At 38.7% G+C, this 20,023-nt stretch overlaps 1 protein-coding gene across 2 annotated transcripts in view; it reads left to right on the forward strand.

The window, feature by feature from the left end:
* The window catches only part of gabra3 (gamma-aminobutyric acid type A receptor subunit alpha3), a 95,178-nt gene that overhangs the window by 23,612 nt on the left and 51,543 nt on the right, over positions 1-20,023 (forward strand). For both annotated transcript variants that reach the window (XM_047607186.1, XM_047607187.1), the window contains exon 2: positions 10,305-10,411. In XM_047607186.1, the coding sequence (XP_047463142.1) occupies positions 10,326-10,411 (86 nt within the window). In that variant the 5' untranslated portion in view covers positions 10,305-10,325. The remainder of the gene's footprint in view (positions 1-10,304; positions 10,412-20,023) is intronic.

Genomic DNA, 20,023 nt, shown 5'->3' on the forward strand with positions numbered 1-20,023 from the left:
TTCAGGTCCCTACATGCTGCAGGGAGGGCTGGGTGAAGCTGCTCTGAATGTGGGCTAGCACCACATACTCATGATTGGAGTGAGTGTCACTGGCCTTCAGGGAAAGGTTGAAGATATAGGTGTGAACATCAGCCAGGCCTCTGGCAAATGCTTTGAGAGCCCACCCAGGGATGCTGTCTGGTCCTGTTGCCTTGCGATGGTTGACCTTCATTGCGAGGCAGGTATATCTGGCCTGATGAGATGGTTGGTGTAGCTGGAGGTCTCAGAGATGGTGTAGAAGGCGTTGAGGTCATCCAGCAGTCGAATAGAAGCTGTACTGCCTGACTTTTCTCAGTCCATACCTCGCAGCTTCTACTCCATGTCATTGCCTGATCTTAATGCAGAAGAGCCAACACGCAGCATGTGGAGTATCTGACAGTTTATCCAGGTGAAATCTAAATCTTTCACCCCCTGTACTGTTGTCATCATTCATTCATTCATTTTCTGTAACTGTTTGTCCTCTCGAGGGTCAGGGTGGGTCTCTCTGTACTGCATTTGTACTGTTCTCATCGATGGTGACATTAGCTATAGAGTCTAAAACCATTGGTATAAGGTGGTCAACTATTAAATTAAATTAGGGTCTTCTACCATTTTATGGGGAATCACTCTAGAGGCTTGCCTCAAGTGGCCATTTGAGGAACTGCAGTTTTATGTACTTATGCTGCGTTGGCTTAAACCTACCTGAACAAGTCATAATTTAACCCTATTAATGATATGTAAATGTTATTGTGTGTTATCTATATATGTTACTATTTCTGTACAATTTAATTGTCAAGTTTAAATCTGTGTAACACCTCTTGGCGAACAAACTATTAGTTTTTAGTACTATTTCCTTAAGCTAAAGATTTCCAACATTCAGCAACATCTTTTATTATTATTATTCTTATTATTCTTATTATTATTATTATTATTATTATTATTATTATTTTACCTGTTTCCCCCATTATGCATCTCAGCCAGCTAATCAGTCAATTTCTTTTAGGTGACTAGTGTTATTGGTTTCCTACCATGCTTCATTACTATTCATAAGTATGCTATTACTGTAGTTGTTTCAAAGATGGATCCATTTTTTACTTGGTGGCTTTAGTTTCAGTTAAAAAGCATCTGAAGCTTTAATCACGGATCTATCTTTGGTACTTGTTTTGTCCTTTTCCTCCCTTTTTATCTATTTTTATTTGCTGCACTCAGCAAAGTTGCAGCAAACTATGACACTTGCAATTCAGACAGCCACTAAGTAATGTTCCAGAAATGAGTAACCTGCTGATATGCTGTGAGTGAGGTTAAATAATAGACAACAAAGACTTCTGGCAGATGCTCACTGCACGACCGTCAAATCAAACCAATTGTGACAGGATTTAAGTGTTATTTTTATTTATTTTTAACAGCCACTTGGATTACATGGCCATGGAGCTGTGTCCCAAATTCAACAATTACCTCAGTCACCAGTGTTTAGTGGCTGATGACATCTCATCAGTGCTTTTTGGGTGTTAGCTCTATTGACGTCAACGACCGACGTCTTTCTAAAAGGAAACTAGACACTTCTTATTTTACGTCTTACTATGTGTATTGTTCAGTAAATCACTCAGCATAGTGGTCCATTCAGATTATAAACCTTGTTTGCATCTAAGGCATTTGATTCTGTCAAAAGTGATTACATTATTCATTACATATGCTTCATTCCAAAGGGAAAAAATAAATAAACTGACAGCGTACTTGAAAAACAAACGTTAGAAGAGCAGGAAATGGAAAGTGCTTTGGGTCTGCTGTCACCTTAGGCAAGCTATTTTTAATTTGCCAACAAAAGCGCCATGTCTTTATCCCCCCCCCTTCTTTCCCATTCTCTGTTTCAAGCGCAATCTGAGCCCCAGGGACTTCTGAGCCCCTCATTTGCATGACAGGTATTGGTAAATCGGGCGGAGAACTGTATACAGCGGCCTGCAGCCAGTCTTTTAATGTCTGTATATCGGTTTTATGAAAGGGATTGTTAACACTTAGAAAGACTGCTGTCTTTTATGCCGTGTATGTATGAGTCAATGCAGCTCTAATTGGAGCTCGTTGAGGAAACATGACCTGAATGAACAGAACAGATCAGAACACAACACAACACAGCACAACACAACAGAACACAACAGAACACAACAGAACACAACAGAACAGATCAGATCAGATCAGATCAGAACAGAGATGCTGTAAACATAACAGATTTTTATTTTATGGACTGAAATGACTAAATTAAAAGTGTCAATAACACAATGATGCAAGGAGGTAGGAACTCAGAACACACATATAAAGGACTGAATTAAACAATTTTCAATTTAATTAAAACTTACAATTTAGATAATAAAAAGTGACGCGTTATGATATAAGGTAAATCATAAAGTAACAGGTAATGCAAAAAACAAACAAACACACAAACAGGAAGATAGAAAATGTTCAAAAATCAATACCATGCAATGGAGCATTCATTTAAATGAAAAGTATTGCGTATCCTTAACATATATAACATACAATATCGTACCATATTTTGCACTGTTATGAGCTGAGTGTTGATGGTGACACAACAACTGGTGCGATTTCTATCAACAGATATCTGCGAAGCAGAATTAATGTCCATTCAGTTTAATTCTCTGTGAATGTGGCAAGAAAAAAGTTCCTTTTAAGAAGTGGAGGAGAAAAATTCAGACTTGCAGTACATTAGAATAAAATAAACATGAAGAACCTACACATGATACAAACATGATGCAAGGTACTTACATGCAAGATTAGACAGCATTTTAACGTTATCAGGATTTACACGCAGACAGAGACAGGGACCTATGTCAGTGATGACCTGTGTTTATATTTCAGGTAAGCAAGCTGGCATACTGCATGAGTATATGCATCAGAGGCAGAATGGAAAATTATACGTTTGTTAAGAATGTAAAGCTGTGAAAAAAATAAACAAATAAACAATCACATAATAGCAGTTGAGAGATGCAAAACAAACATTTCCTACTGCCCATGTTTAACATGAATAGCATTCAACTGGTAAAACATGAGCCACTTTCATTATGGAGCAGTCAATATAATCCATATTCAGAGAGTTTGTAAAAAGGGCTTACTGCTATCATTCATCACAATTTTTTTTTTTTTTTTTTTTTTTTGACTGTGGGTCAGTATCAGCAAGAATCAGCAGCCACAGTGAGCTGTTGATGAAGAGCAGCAGGTGCAGACCCCATGCTGCGTTCAGCATAACATCAGATCACCCCTGCCCATAGGCAGATGAAAAAGGCCAATAATTGTCCAACTCTTTCATTAAAGCCACAATAGCTTGTTTCTGCTACTACGTGCTGCCAAATCAAGATCGGCTGAACTTTCAGTTTCAAGATCCTTGAAGATGCCAGCAGAATTTAATATTGTTGCTGGCAGAGGAAGAGCAGATTTCTATATTTTTATTTACTTTCATGTGGCCTAATTTATTTATACAAATTGCTGAATTTGATAACTTTAATTGTAACAAGCTAGAAGTTCTAATCTGCTGTAAAGTAACTGTAGTTGTCACATAAATGTAGCATAGTAAAAAGTGTAATATAGTGGACCCAGAGTAGAAAGTAACATAAATTCAAATACTTAGTAAAGTCTAGATACGGAGGGTGACTTTACACCAGTCGTAGTGGTACTAATAAGAACAGTTAAATATTTTTATTCATAGTCTACAGTATCTGTGCTACATCTTTTTAATAATTAACTACCTTAAACTATAAAGACTGTGTTTGCTGAAACTACACCATGTTATGAGCGGACCTCAGGACATGAGAGAAATCGTGGTATTTCCACAAGATTTATGCACCTCAGACGTTTAGAGCCTCATAGATGAGACATGCGCAATAATGAGTGTGAGTGGAAGTGACTTGAATAGGTGGCAATATATGTCAGGAAATTAGAAATGAAATTTTCACACAGACATTATCAGACAAGGAAATGATACCTCTGACACCAGAAGGCTTCCGGCAGTTTTTATGGCAACATAAAATCTTTAATGGATAACGATCCGGGATTCATTTTAACAAAACCGCTTTTGCAGAAGAGAAAAGAAAGGAAAGAGGGAAAGAAAAAGGTGGAGACCTGACATGATTTGTGCAAAAAAAAAACGACTACTGGAACCGCAGTCTGCAGCTTTCTGTTTACAGGCGTTTGTTAAGCAACACAAGACCGGTGTAATTTGACACAGTCTGGGACCTGGCATGCCCTTGAGCGTGACATCTGTTGAAATGGAGATGAGGGCTGACATTATGAAAAGTAACATTTCAGATCATTGCATGAACTGTACTTAATTTTACTAGCTACATTTACAATTTCACCCTTAACATGGCTATTCAAGTAACCCAGGTTTTGTCTGAATTCATGCGAAATAATGTGATTACTCTTGAGTTCTGGTTGAGGTATCTAAGTAGAAATAGTTGGTACAATGGAAAATGTTTGCTTGGACGTGGAAACAATATAGATTGCATAGTTTACTTACTCACTGGCACTTTAATGGTTTCCATTCTATGTTGCAGAAGCAACACACTGTAGTATTTCTCAATCAAAGGATTAACTGTAAACAGATTGATGGATCGGTGCTTTATTTATGACCAAATGACACTGGTTCAGTCACAGGTTAATAGCAATAACACCTTTTCATTTTGGAGTCACAGTTTGAAAGGACAGTGCTTAGGATTCTACATGTTGCATACACTACTTAAAAAGCTAATAAAATAAATTATTGTGGCTTGGTAAATCATTGTAAGTGTGGCCAGGCATTTTATGAGCAATTTCCTGAACCATGCATCTGGGACTGAAGACAGTACCCAGTGGCCGTCTCTCTCTCTCTCTCCATTAGGAACAAAAGAAAAAAAAAATCTATCCCTGAGATTGGTTCATTGTCAAAATCGTCAGGCCACTATGTCCTTGAGGCCTTCAAATCTTCACTTCCAACTCCTTATCAAGCCTTTTTTCATCGCAGGTTTATAGGGCAGAAAGCAGTCACAGCCGTTTAACCTCACACTCGAGGTTCGTGCCAAGCAGCAACCTACGAGGCTGCAAAATGAAGCCAACTTGGAAGATACTCAAACGGTCACTTGAGACTGCCTTTAAAGGCTAATCAAGCCCCATAGACCTCCATGTTAATTTATTAAAGCTTAAAGTTGTGCATAATTAAAGGCGTGTATGCTTTAAGTGACATGTGGGTGCTGTCATGGGTTACTAGCTGTCCAACAAGACTTCACATGACAACTTCAGCTACACTCGTGGCTTTCCCATTTTTTATTAAGCTGCAATGTAGGGAGTGTCAAGACGGCGCCAGAGGAAGCCAACACATTGAGCTTCAAAGGTGCTCTTGAGGTAACCTGTGAGAGGCTTTGTCCACCTTTTCATACTGTGCAGTCAGTGATTCATCCTGAGGTGAGACGTCACATTTAGAAGCGTCTATGAGTCACTTTATTTTTGGGTTTTAGAAAAATTCGGCTGTTGTTGTTTACTCAGAGGAAATGCTGGTAGCGGCATGTGACTAGTTGATCTACTCAATAATAGCTGTTGCTTTTCAACCCAGATTTGATGCTTCTATCTGACAGTAGTATCTTAGCTTGGTGTAAAATCAAAATAAAAACAGCTCCTTTAAAATGGGTTCACCTTGACTCCATCACACATAGCGTGCAGAACGATGGTCACAAGCTGGATTGCAATTGATGCAGCCTCCAGTCTGAACACCACCCTGAAGTGTAGCCTCACATGCATTCATTTGTTTATGCCTCTGCACTGATCAGTGTTGTGCAGCAGCACAGAGATCCCTGATTCCCTCCTGAGGAAAGTGTTTGATCTCATCACTGAAGGGTTGGAAATAAAAGGCAGGCTGAAGCTCACAAACGCACAATGAATGCATGTAACTACAACACAGCTGTTACATGTGTGCGCGTGCGACCATGTTACAGCTCCACCTCAGTCATTTGGCTTCCTTTTTCTCATCCTCCTGATGTTTTTTTAGAATGCATTCAATGGCGAGTACATCAATTTCGGAGCGCATTTATTTTTAATGAGAGGCCATTTGTTCTTTTTGTAAATTGCCAGACTGCAGCCTCCTTGTGATCATTATTAATAATTACAGCGTTAGAAAAAGCAGCCGCTATTCAAAATCAAGAGAATGCAGGTACAAGGAGGAGAGAAGCAGCTTAACATTGTGTGATGTGTTGGGTGCTCAGTTTATGTGATGTGTTAATGGTCAGTGCACTGCCCAAAGTTGTGGGACTTGCAGACAACAATATGAAATGTTTATGAACAAATGAATATGTAATGTGCAGTAATAACCGTGCATATATGTATTCAGTTTAATGTGATTTTGGGATATTTACTTTTTTAATACTTAACTCAGTTTGAGTTAGCCTTAACCATTTGGGTAATAATTACATATAAGTAAATAAATAAATAAAGAGTTCTTTTTAATCTTAGTACCTAATATATCTAAATGATGTAACAGTACTGAAACAGTGCAGCTCATTTAACAACCAAAGCAAGGATTCAGTATCTACCTAAATGCACATTAGAAGTGAAATTCATGGAAATTCATGAAAAAAAAAAAGGTAAAATGGTACATCCCATTTGAGTGAACATTAGCCCCCTAATGTTGCACCATCTGAGACTGAAAGTCGGATCTGGAGTAGGGATGCTGTCTGTTAAATTATTGGCTGAAATTTTTATTGAGCCAATAATGGAATTCCAGGTTACAATATCGTTCAATATCATGGAGCATGGTTGCGGACAAGGGATGCCACATGAAACCTCAATGTGAGAGGTGATTTTTGCCTCTATTTCATGCCATCTGCTCTTTGTTTTGCTGACTGTTTGCACCAGGATAGGGTTGACTTCCTCAAAAATAAAGTGACAGATTACACAGGCGGAGTTCGAGACAACTAACATGCAGCAATCTGCCAGTATAGGAGACTCCTGCTGAAGAAGTACAATAGGTGACTCTACAACCAGGCCTGCTCCCAGTAGACCCACAACTACATATGTGCAATATGCCACTAAATGTGCAATATCGCTTACATGTACTTGTGCAATACTCCTCTCAATCTTACATATACTTGTAAATATTTAATTTTATTTATACACTTGCCATTTTTTGCACTGTCTGCATCTGCCTGCCAATGGGAGATGTGTGAACACATATGTACATTTACATTATTGTTATTGTTGTAATGTAGCTTTTTATATATATTTCTTTGATATGTTTTATATTCTATTTTTTTTAGTACACCCATATGTGCACTGTTTGTGATGTTGAATGTTAAATGTCTGCTGCTGCTAACAACGACAGTTTCCCCACTGTGGGATGATAAAGGCTTATCTTATCTTATCTTATCTTATCTTATCTTATCTTATCTTATCTTATCTTATCTTATCTTATCTTATCTTATCTTATCTTATCTTATACAATTGAGAAGAACTCCTTCAACTGCCCTCTCCACAGTCAATCTGTTGACCCTCTTCCTCCACAGCCATGTTCTGCACAGCACAACTTACTGTAATAATCCTATTAACAATTTGTTTTGAACAAGCTAAAAATGAGTGATGAATGATACTGTAGAGCTGTTAGCCCCTGTAGTAAATCAAGTGCTAATGGCTTGTCAATATGGCGCTAAGGTCTAGTAATTAAGTAGTCTCTACATTAAAACTATGCTTCCCAATCATTTTCTCTTGGAGCAGAACATATGTAGTTGAGTTTGTGCACAGAAAGTACTGACTGCATGATGTTTGATTCAATGCCTGGAGTCATAACTGTCATTAGCTAGCATTCTGGTCACGTCTAAAATGAAGTGCGCACTGAAGAAATTTCAGTGCACACTTCATTTTCTAAGACATGTTTTTTCATTCATAAAATAGTGATACTCTGGCTGCGGGGAAAAAGAGGACGAGTGTAGATGAGCTTGTCTGTTAGCTGCTAGCTGAGCTGGTGGAACTGTTTGTTACAGAGGTTGAGAGGTCACAGAGGTGTGGCCCATTAAGTATGAGTAAAAGTGATGTGGTATTTAGATCTTATTTAACATGTGCATAAAAATGGGGAGACAAAGCGTCCTGAATCCAGTGTGTCCTTGTAGTTACTTTTATTCAATTTACTTGAGTAACTTTTTGGAAAACATGTACAGTACTTCTAGTAGTAATTTTACTGCACTTTTTACTTTTACTTGAGAAGATTTGTGAAGAAGAAATACAAGAACTTGCATATTATTTTCTAATTGTGACTGATTACATAATGTTGTAAAATAAATCAGGCATTACAATCAAACCGTTACCTAGTGCTTGAGTGGTATTTTTACCAAATACTTTTTTTTCATTAATAACAATTCATTATTAAACAGGATAAGATGTTACAATCCCTTGTGCCAAGACTTACAAACTGACCAACAGGCTAGGAGTCAGCTACCAGCTACCAACCAACAAGAAGACACCAGTTAACTAGCACAGTCAACAGCAGTAGGCTCCACGTAATCCCATCCCAAGTAGAGTGTGCGTGGGAAATGCCAGCATTTCAACCACCCTGACAGCTGTGGAGCTTTTGCTAAGAAGTGATGGGATACCCAACTACGTGTCAACCAACTCTTCTTCCTTGTGCCAAGTTTCGGGGCAAGACCCATTTGGAAACCCAGTCCAACTGAAAAAAAAAACAAACAAAAAAACACCAGGCTAGCAGGTCAGCTACCAGCTAGCAACAAGGAGACACCAGTTAACTAGCGAGCCAACAGCAGTAGGCAGTATGCGGCACATCATTGGGGTTTTCAAGTCGGCACCTCCCTTCACCAATGTTTTGTTGAGTTAGGCCCATGATACCTCAAGAAGGCTTAACGGTGAGTTCCAGTGTCCTGGAGAAGCCCCCCTCCATGCAGCCACCATGCAAACGTGTGACTTTCAACCAAGAGATTATCTTAACTTTACTGCTACCACTAAAACCACTCAGCTAGCCTTATCTCTACCATGCTCCCCAGCTAGCATGTTTCCTCCTTAGCCACAGCCACTCACTTGCTCACTCTGCTGCCAGGGACATGTTGTTTACTGCCACCCTCTGTTCTCTCCCATGAATGCCCAGCTCGTACAGGAGAACAGTAGATTTTGCCACAAATCCACGGCAACCCACCTCCACTGGCCGCACAAGGTTATAACAAACAGTTTTACAATATATGATCATAATTACTCTCTGTGGATGTTGAAGCACACCTAGTATTGTTCAGTGTTAGGTAAATAACTTGTTCCATCTTCACATTTATTTACCCGGCACTGCTTAAATTCTATATCAGTGCACTCATAATCCAGAATCTTGCCAAATATAAGAATAGTTGTTTGACTGTTTATTGCACGTCCACCTGCCTTGTTTTTGGATCAGCAACTGGAGACTCAGAGAGGACAGTTTCTTCCACGTTAATCACCCAAACTGAGCATCAGCCATTCCGCCATAATTACTGTTGACAAACGGCTCAAGTCTACCCCTCACAGATGTGTGGCTGATAGAAACAGCTGCGTGTGCTCTCGGGCTCTCATTTTCTGCACAAGTGCACGTGATTTAGTTTCACACGTGAAGTGATACATGTAAACAAAGAGCGCGTTCAGATCCACCTGTGGATGCCAGAAGATGAGCAATAGAGATCATCCTAATCAAACTTTATTAGCACATTTATCTCGCCGCCTTGTTTTCCGTCGAGCCACAGAATAAATGTAAAGGCTTGTGGAAAAGCGAAGCAGATAATGTTTAATCACTAATTAAATCCACCATGAGCAAAATAAGATACCTGGTTATTGCCCCTGCTCAATCAAATACAATACACCAACCCCTCCTTAAGAAAAGAGAACATTTACCATTTGCTTATTCTCACATAAACTTGACAAACACCTTTTCTCCGCACCAGTTCTTTAAACATTGCATATAGGTGCACTACCTTTTGATTTATGCCACTTAATAAACAGACTCGCAATATGATTTGATGGGCTGCGGTATAAAAACGTCAGAGTATCCATTTAAGACCAAACAAACCCCATCGATCACGTAAATCACAAATATAAACCACAGCAGAGGTGGCAGGTGGAGCTGGGCGAGCAACTACAACTGAGGCTAAAATGAAGATGAGGAAACAAATCATCAGTTTGCCGATCAGTCGATGTCCATCACTTAGATATTCACCTATTAAACCATAAACACTTTAGATTATTGTGTGGAGCCACGTTGAGCTGTCGGATGATATCTCTGCTTGTCCTTCCTGCAGGAGTCTGCGGTCTAAACTGATATGGCTGCTGCACTTCGGACGCCTAAATCACTGGACTTGAGCTTGTGGATCCTCCTCCTGCTCCTCAACCTCCTTCCTCAAGCCAGGTACTCCAAAACATGCTGCATCACACCTCAATGTATTTGTTTGCTATTCCCTTTTTGCCCAGCTCTTCACTCTCTTCTCTGTGTGATGTGTTTTGTAAAGTAAATGTATTAGTGAGACTCTCTGCTGCACTAAATATTAACCCGCACCATTAAAGTTAATTTATACTGCAGGCTGAGAATGTGTCTATGACTGACAGGCTGTCAAATTAAATAACAAAAAGTAATGATTCAGGGCTAGCGGGAAAAAAAAAATAAAATTTACCAATGACTGATTAAGGAAAGGCTGCTCTTTTTTATCTTGCAGTCTCTGTAGGTTTTAAACTCAAGGACTTCCAGGCCAGAACAAAACTTTTTGGATGAATATTAAAATAGAACGCCTGGCACCTTGTCCTCAATTAGTTCCGAAAAAGAGCAAATTTAAAGTGAACCCATCCTCCCCATTTAAATGTAGCTCCTCTGCACCGCTCTAAATTTCACTGACTGATGAATTCATTTGCAGCACATCTCAGCTATGATTGTCCATTCACAGCACTTTCACTCCTGCATCCTGTGCACATTTCTCCATCTTCGTGTAAGTCAGCGGAAAAAGAAAACTCGGGCGCGTCTGGGAGACATTTTAATCACACTCCTTGTGATTTCAAACCAAGAGATTGCACAGGTCGCCATGTTAGCATTGTTGATAAGGTAGGATGTTATGGCAGAGAGACGTGACGGAGTCTAAATCTCTTTAAGGTTTTGCATGCTAGGAAAGACTCACCGAGCCTTTAAGAAAGCAGACTGGGGAAAGAAATCAGAACACTGTGACAGGGATTAGCCCAGTTTACTTTGTTATTGTGCCACTTGGCTCTTCTTGGTTGTTAGGAGCTCACAGTGTCTATAATTACATATATTAAATAGAAATGTGTGGCCAGGTTAAGGTGCATGGGTTCACCAGGCAAGAGAATGTGCATTTTCTATTCCAGCACATTCTTCTATACACCGATCAGCCATACCATTATGACCAGGGGAACAGGACAAGTGAATAACATTGACCATGATAATGCAATCTTCTTTTGGGAAACTTTTGGACCCACCATTCATTTATGTGGATGTTACTAAGACAAGTATCACCTACCTAGACAAGACCAGACACTCCCACCCCCATAGGAGAATGCAGCCTGACACACAAACAAAATCTGTTTAGGAACAACTCAAAAAACATAAAGCACAAGGTACCTGGCCTCTAAATTCACTAGATCCCAAACTTATCAAGTATAGTAAGCAGTATATATCTGTGGGATGATCCACAGAAGCCTGTAGGTGGTCCATGGAGGTACTGCAGGGGGTCACAAAATCTTTGGTTGACATTTTTATATATTTTTTAATTTCCCCCACAAATTTAAAGAGATTCTATTCAGTTCCCTGGTGAAATCCCATGTATGTATGTATGTTTATGTTTGAAATGAAAGAAAAAAAGGAATATTTGGACCTGTGCATTATTTGAATAGCTTAATATTGAATGAAAATTTATGATAATAATGTATATTTATAAATAGAATTGTTTAATATACTGCACATACACACATATGGTAGGTAGGGGGTCGAGATTTAATCTCTCCATGAGTTTGGGGGTCCATGGCCTGAAAAATGTTGAAGACCTCTGTTCTAGTGTTTTGCACCAGTGCTGGCTAACATAGTCTTGAGCCAGTGATCTTTAAGCTAGTGATAAGGAGCGGGCTCCAGAGGTCTAGTAAGCTCACTTCTTTCTTGAGAACCACAGAACCACTTGTCAGTGCACGAACCAATGAACCAGACTCCACTCTCCAGTCCGCTGGGTGGATTAACTTGAGCTAAACCCAGCCTTCGACATCTCTTCAGCAAGGACTGAATACATACATTTCAGAGCACAGACTTTGAGCTTCTTCTGAGACGTCTTGTGTTTAGCACACACCAACACATGACGACATCGCTGCCAATATTCCCTTTGAGATACAGCTGGCGTTCTCGCTGAGAACCAAGATCACAGTCTGAGATTCTCCTGAAATTTTTAGTACCTGCCAGCCCATGACGACATCCATATCATGATTCCCGTTCAAATCTGGCTGGCCTCTGAATCCATCTGGAGCTCAGAACATCAACATATGAAATCGATGTCTCTTCAAGCATTTTGCTCCTTATCGTGAGTGACAACTCCCTGCAAATCTCCAGACATTAGTTCCAATTGATACAAGCTGCAGTTAATTAGGGCAGATATTCCAATCTCTCAAGCTGTAGTTTTTTGCTAATAGTAATGGTAACAGCACGCATTATAAATGAATTGCTATGGTGCTGCAGAGACTCCCTACAAATCCTATTGTTCTCCAGATATAAGAAAACATTCTTGTTTTGGGCCAACTGCAGCAAAACTCACATTGTTATAGCATCATATATATATATATATATATAGATATATAATATATATATATATATATTGATATATATATATATATTGATATATATTGATATATATATATATATATATATATATATATAGATATAGATATATATATATATATATAGATATATCAAATGCAGACATTATGATCCCAAATAGAGTTTGAATCATATCACAACATGTCAACATGTGTCAAAAATAATTTCAGTATGATCTGTTTTGATATGGTTTCATGCTATAGTAAATAGTTCATTTATGCATTGGTGTCAGAAAATGACATGCAAAATGCTTGACCTTAGTTTGATCCTTCAGCATGAGGCCGGACGAGAAGATTCAAGGGAGAATTATCGGCATCAGTTCAGCATGTTCATAAATAAAATATCATGAGTTGTGATGAGAAGCAGCAGGTGAATAATTGAAATGTGCAGTGTTGACATATTCAGGGACATGAAATTGTCATCACTTTTCAGCAGTGGACAAGCAGTCAATACGTTATGCCTGGACATGAATATTCAGACAAATTAACAAGTTAATTATTCTCCAATGATTTGAGACACGGTGCAACTTGTGATGCAGAGTATGTTAAGTGCTATGTTGTTCATTCTGGAAACAGGCATATTTGCATTGCTTCTCCGGAAATCCAAACCTACACTAAAAACTGAATTTCTCTTGTAATTTCCATCTGAAAGTAAAAGTATATACCAAGTGTCTGTCAGAGTTTAGCAATAATCAGAGTGTCAGCATGCTCACAGTAACAGTATATCTGTGTATCAGCACAGCTGCTTCTGTCTGAAAACTGCCACCTCCCTGATGCCCACTGATGCTATCAGCAGGCTGCAAATCGGCTTTACAACAGTTCAGGAAGGAGACTTTCCTAATGGATTAAGGTTTAACAGACAAATCCTCTATATAAGGGTTTGTCATTCTGCACATCACCAAATTTCCTCATTTCCTACACACTGGAAGACGGTGCATGATAAAGCTGTTATTTCCAGCAAGCTTTGTATTACATGTGAATGAGAAGACTGTGTTAAGCTGAAGGTCCATCAATCCTTCAGCTTCTCCGATCCATCCCTCTACCTTACACTTCTACAGTCAACTCTTAACTAGCGTGGACAGTGCGGCCGTTTTGTTGTCTATTTCGTTTGTTATCTATTGCCAAGCCTCTGGCCGACGTGGCACATAATCAATAGCTATAAGCATGAGAGTGCTATGTTCACTTTGCCTATTGCTTGGTTGTGAAATTACAGAGGCTGCCCTGGCATTCTCAGCCCGTTTCACATGAATTATTCACGCCGTGGCAGAAAGGGGCATCACTTTGAGATGCGACCTGGTCAACAGATAACATTCTGTTTCGGTAGTGTTGTCAAGGTTAATGTGTCACAGGTCCGGACAAGGCTAATGTATTCATGGCTGAGCCACTTTGCTGATTGAATGACCAGGCAAATAGCGCCTACTAAAGAAAAGAAAGTCAAAGGTTCAGTGGGGATAATTAATGTCAAAGCCAAATTTAACTGTCAGGACCTGTTAGGACCTGTATGCAGCTGCTTTCACACTGGATGAAAAATATATATATTTTTTTAATTCATTCTATTAGTCACCCTTTCGCATATTGTTTCAATTTACTCAACATTTTACTTACAGCTGAGTCCGTGAGCACAGACAGGACGAGTGTCTTTGCAGCACACACGATTAATGCAGTATCATAGATCAAACAGGAACCAGGAACTAGCTCTATAAGGTCTGATGGATGACTATAACAGTTGTTGCGAGAAATCCATTCAGACTTCACCTTGGTTTCACTTAAAATAAGTGGTTTGGACAAAAAGGTGAATTTGCTTGACCTGTTCTCACCATAACTAGTGAGAATGATGATTCAAACCTTGAACAGAAAACCTACGCTCATTCCTTTCTTTTAGATTGGCTCCTCTGTCTTGTTCCGACGCTCTTAATTCTTTTCAAGTTCAATTGATTTGTTTTCTAATTACCTCACCTTCCTGTCAATAATCTATTTATAAAGAAGGTGCTATGCCAAGTAACCGACTTAGAAAAGTGGATTTCCTAAAGTGCAGACTGTAGTAGACAGCTGTGTCAATATGGAGTCATTCTTTCTTTCTTTCTTTCTTTCTTTCTTTCTTTCTTTCTTTCTTTCTTTCTTTCTTTCTTTCTTTCAGATTTAGTTAGTTAGGACAAATAGTTAACCAATCCTTATTGCAACAGCCAAATCACACAAGCTGTAGTTTTGTTTTGTTTTTTGTTTTTTTGATAAAGATAAATTTGGTAACAGCACACATTATAAATGAATTAGAGAGACTCCCTGAGCGTACACATCTCTTTCTCCAGATGCTATGGAGCGTACTCGTTTGGTCCAATCAGACCAAAAATCACATCGTTATATCATCTTTTATATTTTATTCTAGTGGAATACAAATGCAGAAATTACCATTCCAACTACAATCGTGGATTCTTTCTTCCTCCCTTTCTCAGTATTCATTAGCAGCAGCCTCTATAGGGCATCTATATATTCCAGACAAAGGACAACCACAAAGTAGTTCCAGGGAAACTGTCCATCCAGTATTAAAAACGAATGCTCTGGCCCGATGTAAAGCGGGTAACCATAGCAACAGGGATCCAGTCAAAGCCTCCCTTTACAATTTCATTAACACGTTAACAAGCTAACCTCTAATCCTTCAGTGCCTCATCCTCAGTAGTAGTAAGAAGTAGGCTAAACTGGCCTCCGAATTTACTGATAGTTAACATGGTGACAGTACATGTGGCCTATCATTTGTGTGTGAAAGTCTTCATATAGTTTTGGGAAGTGAAATGGCTGTGTATTTACTTTTTGCCAGCTTTTCACAGTGGTACTGGTTCATATAGCTTTGAATCTTGCTAACATAGTGTTAGAAAAGCCTCCCATCACCCATAAAAATATAAATGTGTAACTTAAATGCACATTAATTGCTGGTAATGGATACCTCATCAGGCATTATTGCTTACATAAACACTCAAACAGGCAGAAACCCTTTTAGCAGGACATTAAAGCCAAACATAACCATTTAAAATAGGCCCACAAAAACCTAGAACCATCCGTACAGCAAATTACCATTCGCAATAAAAAATAATACAAAATACATTGATCAGGAATATTATTAAAACCACTGACAACCACCCACCTAGACCAGACCAGACACCCCCACCCCTTTGAACGATATACACAATATACTATATATATATTTTATTTTATTTTTATTTTTTTGGCCATATCTACTTTTTGATAGAGTGAGGGTCCAGCTGATGATCTTCAAAGTAACCAATTAGTGGTCAACTCCAGCAGGCATAAATCAAAAGCCGGTGCAGATTTCCCAGAAGCTGTCAGTGCCGAGGCACGCTGAACACAGACCACTCAGTCCTGACGTACACACAAATGCTGAACTAAGGCCCGTAGCCTCTCAGAATGACCCATGCATGAAATTGCGTTAAATTGTGTTTGCGTTGCTCGGGCATAACTCAAACAGTACCTGTGTATGGTTAGATATTATTTTTTGCTCTCACTTTCCATGAGGTGCTGTATATGAAAGAAAATCATTTCATTACATTCAATACTCTCCACCTCCGACTCCTTCTGAAGTGGAGACTGTGAGTGTGAGACGGTAAAGCTACGGATAAACAAGCTGTTCAATACAGATTAGTATCCTCGAACCCAACAACGCCTTTGAAAATGTGATGCAGACTTGGTGTTACAAATGAAAGGATGTTTCCTTCTTCCTGGAATGCACAGTTGTGCAATTAAACAAGTGAAGAAATCCCCATTTCTTTGTGATTAATACAGCGCTTAAATGTGCTTTTCTCATCTGGTTTTATGCATAAAACATTTGTGTTGGCATGTATGCAATTGTTTGAAGTTAGGTATGATTCATTACATACCTTGGCTCTGTTCTTGTTGCTGGAAACACAAAGCAGGTGAGAATTTTGTTATTATTATTTCTAGCTGCTTGAGGCTAAATTCTTTTTTTTCCCCGGTCAAAGTGTTTAGCCTCATCCAAGATTCCCCCATTGCCAGATATTTCATCATAATGTAAAGGCATCAATGCATTAATGGGGAATGCAATTAAACTCTCTCCAGCTTCTCTCCATACTGTGTTTTACCAGCATCAACAAAATAGGACACATCAGAGTTCCCTGGCAGATTATCAGACAGCTTTTTGAACAACAGGCGATTAAATAATTCCTATAGGGTGGATGATTCTCCAGTCGGTCCTTTTAGAAATGCTTAGATTTCTTAGCTCATTCACAGAAAGATAATAATCGTATCTGCAAACACTGTGTTTATCAGATAGCTAAATAGTGTCAAACTGGTGTAAGTGATTAACAATTACCTTGCTGTAATCACAGTGTCATGTCTGTAGATCCTGAGTATTACCACAGCTCATGTGTAGATAGTCCTAACGGGCATTAAAGTGTTGGACATAGTTTTTGTTGGACATAAATAGAGCTTCATGATGAACCAAGTTTGGTTCGTAGCATGTGGTCTGTAAAAACATTCCAAGGCATCTGAGTCTGTCAGCATGTAAACTGTTCTGTCTTTAGAGGACACGTGTCAGGATTGTAATAATGCGGTTTTGGTGTGTGGGCTTAGAGAAAAAGACAATTTAAGTTCACCTTCTGTTCAGCGGATATAGCAGCAGGAGGAGAAACTGAATGTCTTCACTTGCACATTGAAAGCATAAATAAAACTGCGCTTTCTTTGCAGTAAATGTGAGTTATATCATTAATTGAAACGCAAACCACATGGACTTATATACCGCGATATAAGTGTTTTATATCCGCAACATCTTCTTGAAGGTCTTCTCAACAAATATAAAGACACTGACTGTTGCAATAAGACGGTCTGCAATATATTATTTTGAAAGAAAAGAAAAAGAAGAGTTTTAATGGGTAAGAATAGTCTCGTTATTGCATTTAAGGAAGACAAGGAGACAGGAAAATGTTCAATTTTCTCAACATACGCTCTGAGTAATTTGACTGCCCTGCCTGCTCAATCAGAGGCCGCTACATTTATTCATGTCATATTAACATAATAGCAGAAGTCTAGCAGGAAAAAAATGTATTCCACGGACGGACTAAAAATAATTTGGGAGCTTGTGTCATTTTTGTTCTAATGTTGGGTGCAGCCCAGTAATTAGGTAAGGAAATGGATTATCTTTAGTGGATCACTTTTAAAATGACATACGGTGCATCTTTATAAGTTGGTAAGATTTATATATGCAGTACGTGACAGGCTCAGTATTTATGCTGGGTAAAAAAAATAAAAAAATCTAGTGACTGTACAAAGAAAGAAAACCATTAGCGACTAATAAGTAGGCTGCCAGCGGTGAGGCTGTTAGATTGTGCTGTGATAGATTGCACCTTCATCACAGTTTCTGCTGTACCTGTAGCTTTACCACCTGAGAGGTGTCATAGGTGGAGGCGTGATGTGCACCACAAGATTGTTATGTGGGTGTTTTTCTGAAAGTGGCAAGGCAGTAATTACTTTGTCGCCAGAAAGCTTCTGACAGCCTCCCAGGTGTGGAATGTGGCAGTTTATCTTGGTTCACAGTTCAATTAACATAAGATAATTTATTTAACATGTAAATACTGTATATTCCCATACAAAATGTCATATGCATATCTATCTATCTATCTATCTATCTATCTATCTATCTATCTATCTATCTATCTATCTATCTATCTATCTATCTATCTATCTATCTATCTATCTATCTATCTATCTATCTATCTATCTATCTATCTATCTATCTATCTCAATCTTAATGTGGAGTTGAGATGGAGAAGTTGATGCAAACAAGTTGTACTGAGAAATAGCAGCAGACAACAGATCTTCATTAATGGTTTTCTTTCTTTGTAGCATTCCTGACATGAACAATAACAAATGCCATATTTCTTTCTTCTGCAGTAGTCAGCGTTCTCTCATACATAAAAAGCACAATAGGTATGACTTTACAAAACGACTTGCCATAAATATAAATGTACCGGCAGGTATTGCGAAGCTGATAAAATCCACTTCCAGAGATGGAAGGATGGAACTGCTGGAGACAAAGGTTTGTGTCCCCTGTGTTTTTTTCTGTGAAACAGATCTATTATTCCTTTTCTTTATCATCATTTTAATTATTTTCTAAATCTGTTTAGGTTCAGAAAATAATAAGTTGAAAATGAGTCAGATTAGAAAATATGTCAAAGAACATTACAAGGCAAACTTCTCCATCTGCAACAAGCTTCTGAGGGATGACATTTACAGTCGCAGGAGGTCACTTTATTATAACCATTACGGTTTTCCTGCTGAGGTCAAGCTGACAATAGTTTAACTGGACCCAAATTTTGAGTATAAGCACCAGTAACAGTCTATCTGTTTATTTGAGCTTTTCTGAACTGATTTCATGTAGTTCTATTTAAGCTGGAGCTAAATTTGTACATAACCTTAACCACTTTTGATCTCCTCCTGGTCCATGATTGGGTACCGCTGTTTACACTGATTTGACTGAGGTCATCTTAATTTCAGTTCACAGCAGTAAGCCCAGGGGCTGTTCAGAAACCTGCAAAACGCAAACAGAACTACCCAAAATATTAGATATTAGACTATATTTTGTCCTGAAACCACCCAGGCTGCTCACCAAAGCAGTCAAAGCTTAGAAATGATAGGAGGCAGCCAACCTGTGCACTAATAGGAAGACCGAATGCTTCTGTACTCTTTAGAAAGTGGCACACGTAGTATATACTCAGTGCTCTTAGGATTCATTTATTTATCTGTACATTACACCAACTAGTCCATCTGATTTTATCCATGAAATAAAATTAATAACCCCCAAATTGGCCGTGAAACCGCTCAGTCGGACAACACAGAAAGATGGCTGGAAGGCGGTGTCGTACCCTGCCTTACATGATTTGTTCTCTTTATCAGAAAATGATCATTTAAATTCAAGTAAATCTGCAAAAAAGTCCAACTTTTCAGTTGAGAGTTTTCTTAGTACACTAAATATTTTATGGTTTTGTTTTATATTCTGAGAAAACAGGTCCTGTGGTTGTATTTTCTCGACAATTTGCGATTGAATGTGTGGATCAAATAGTCAGGTCCATCCAGTAGTAAGTCCTTAGCAATTCCCTAACAATAAATGTCAGAAATGTTATTTCTTCACCAATTTGCT

This window comes from Mugil cephalus, chromosome 15 (genome assembly GCF_022458985.1).
Source record: "Mugil cephalus isolate CIBA_MC_2020 chromosome 15, CIBA_Mcephalus_1.1, whole genome shotgun sequence".
Lineage (NCBI taxonomy): Eukaryota > Metazoa > Chordata > Actinopteri > Mugiliformes > Mugilidae > Mugil > Mugil cephalus.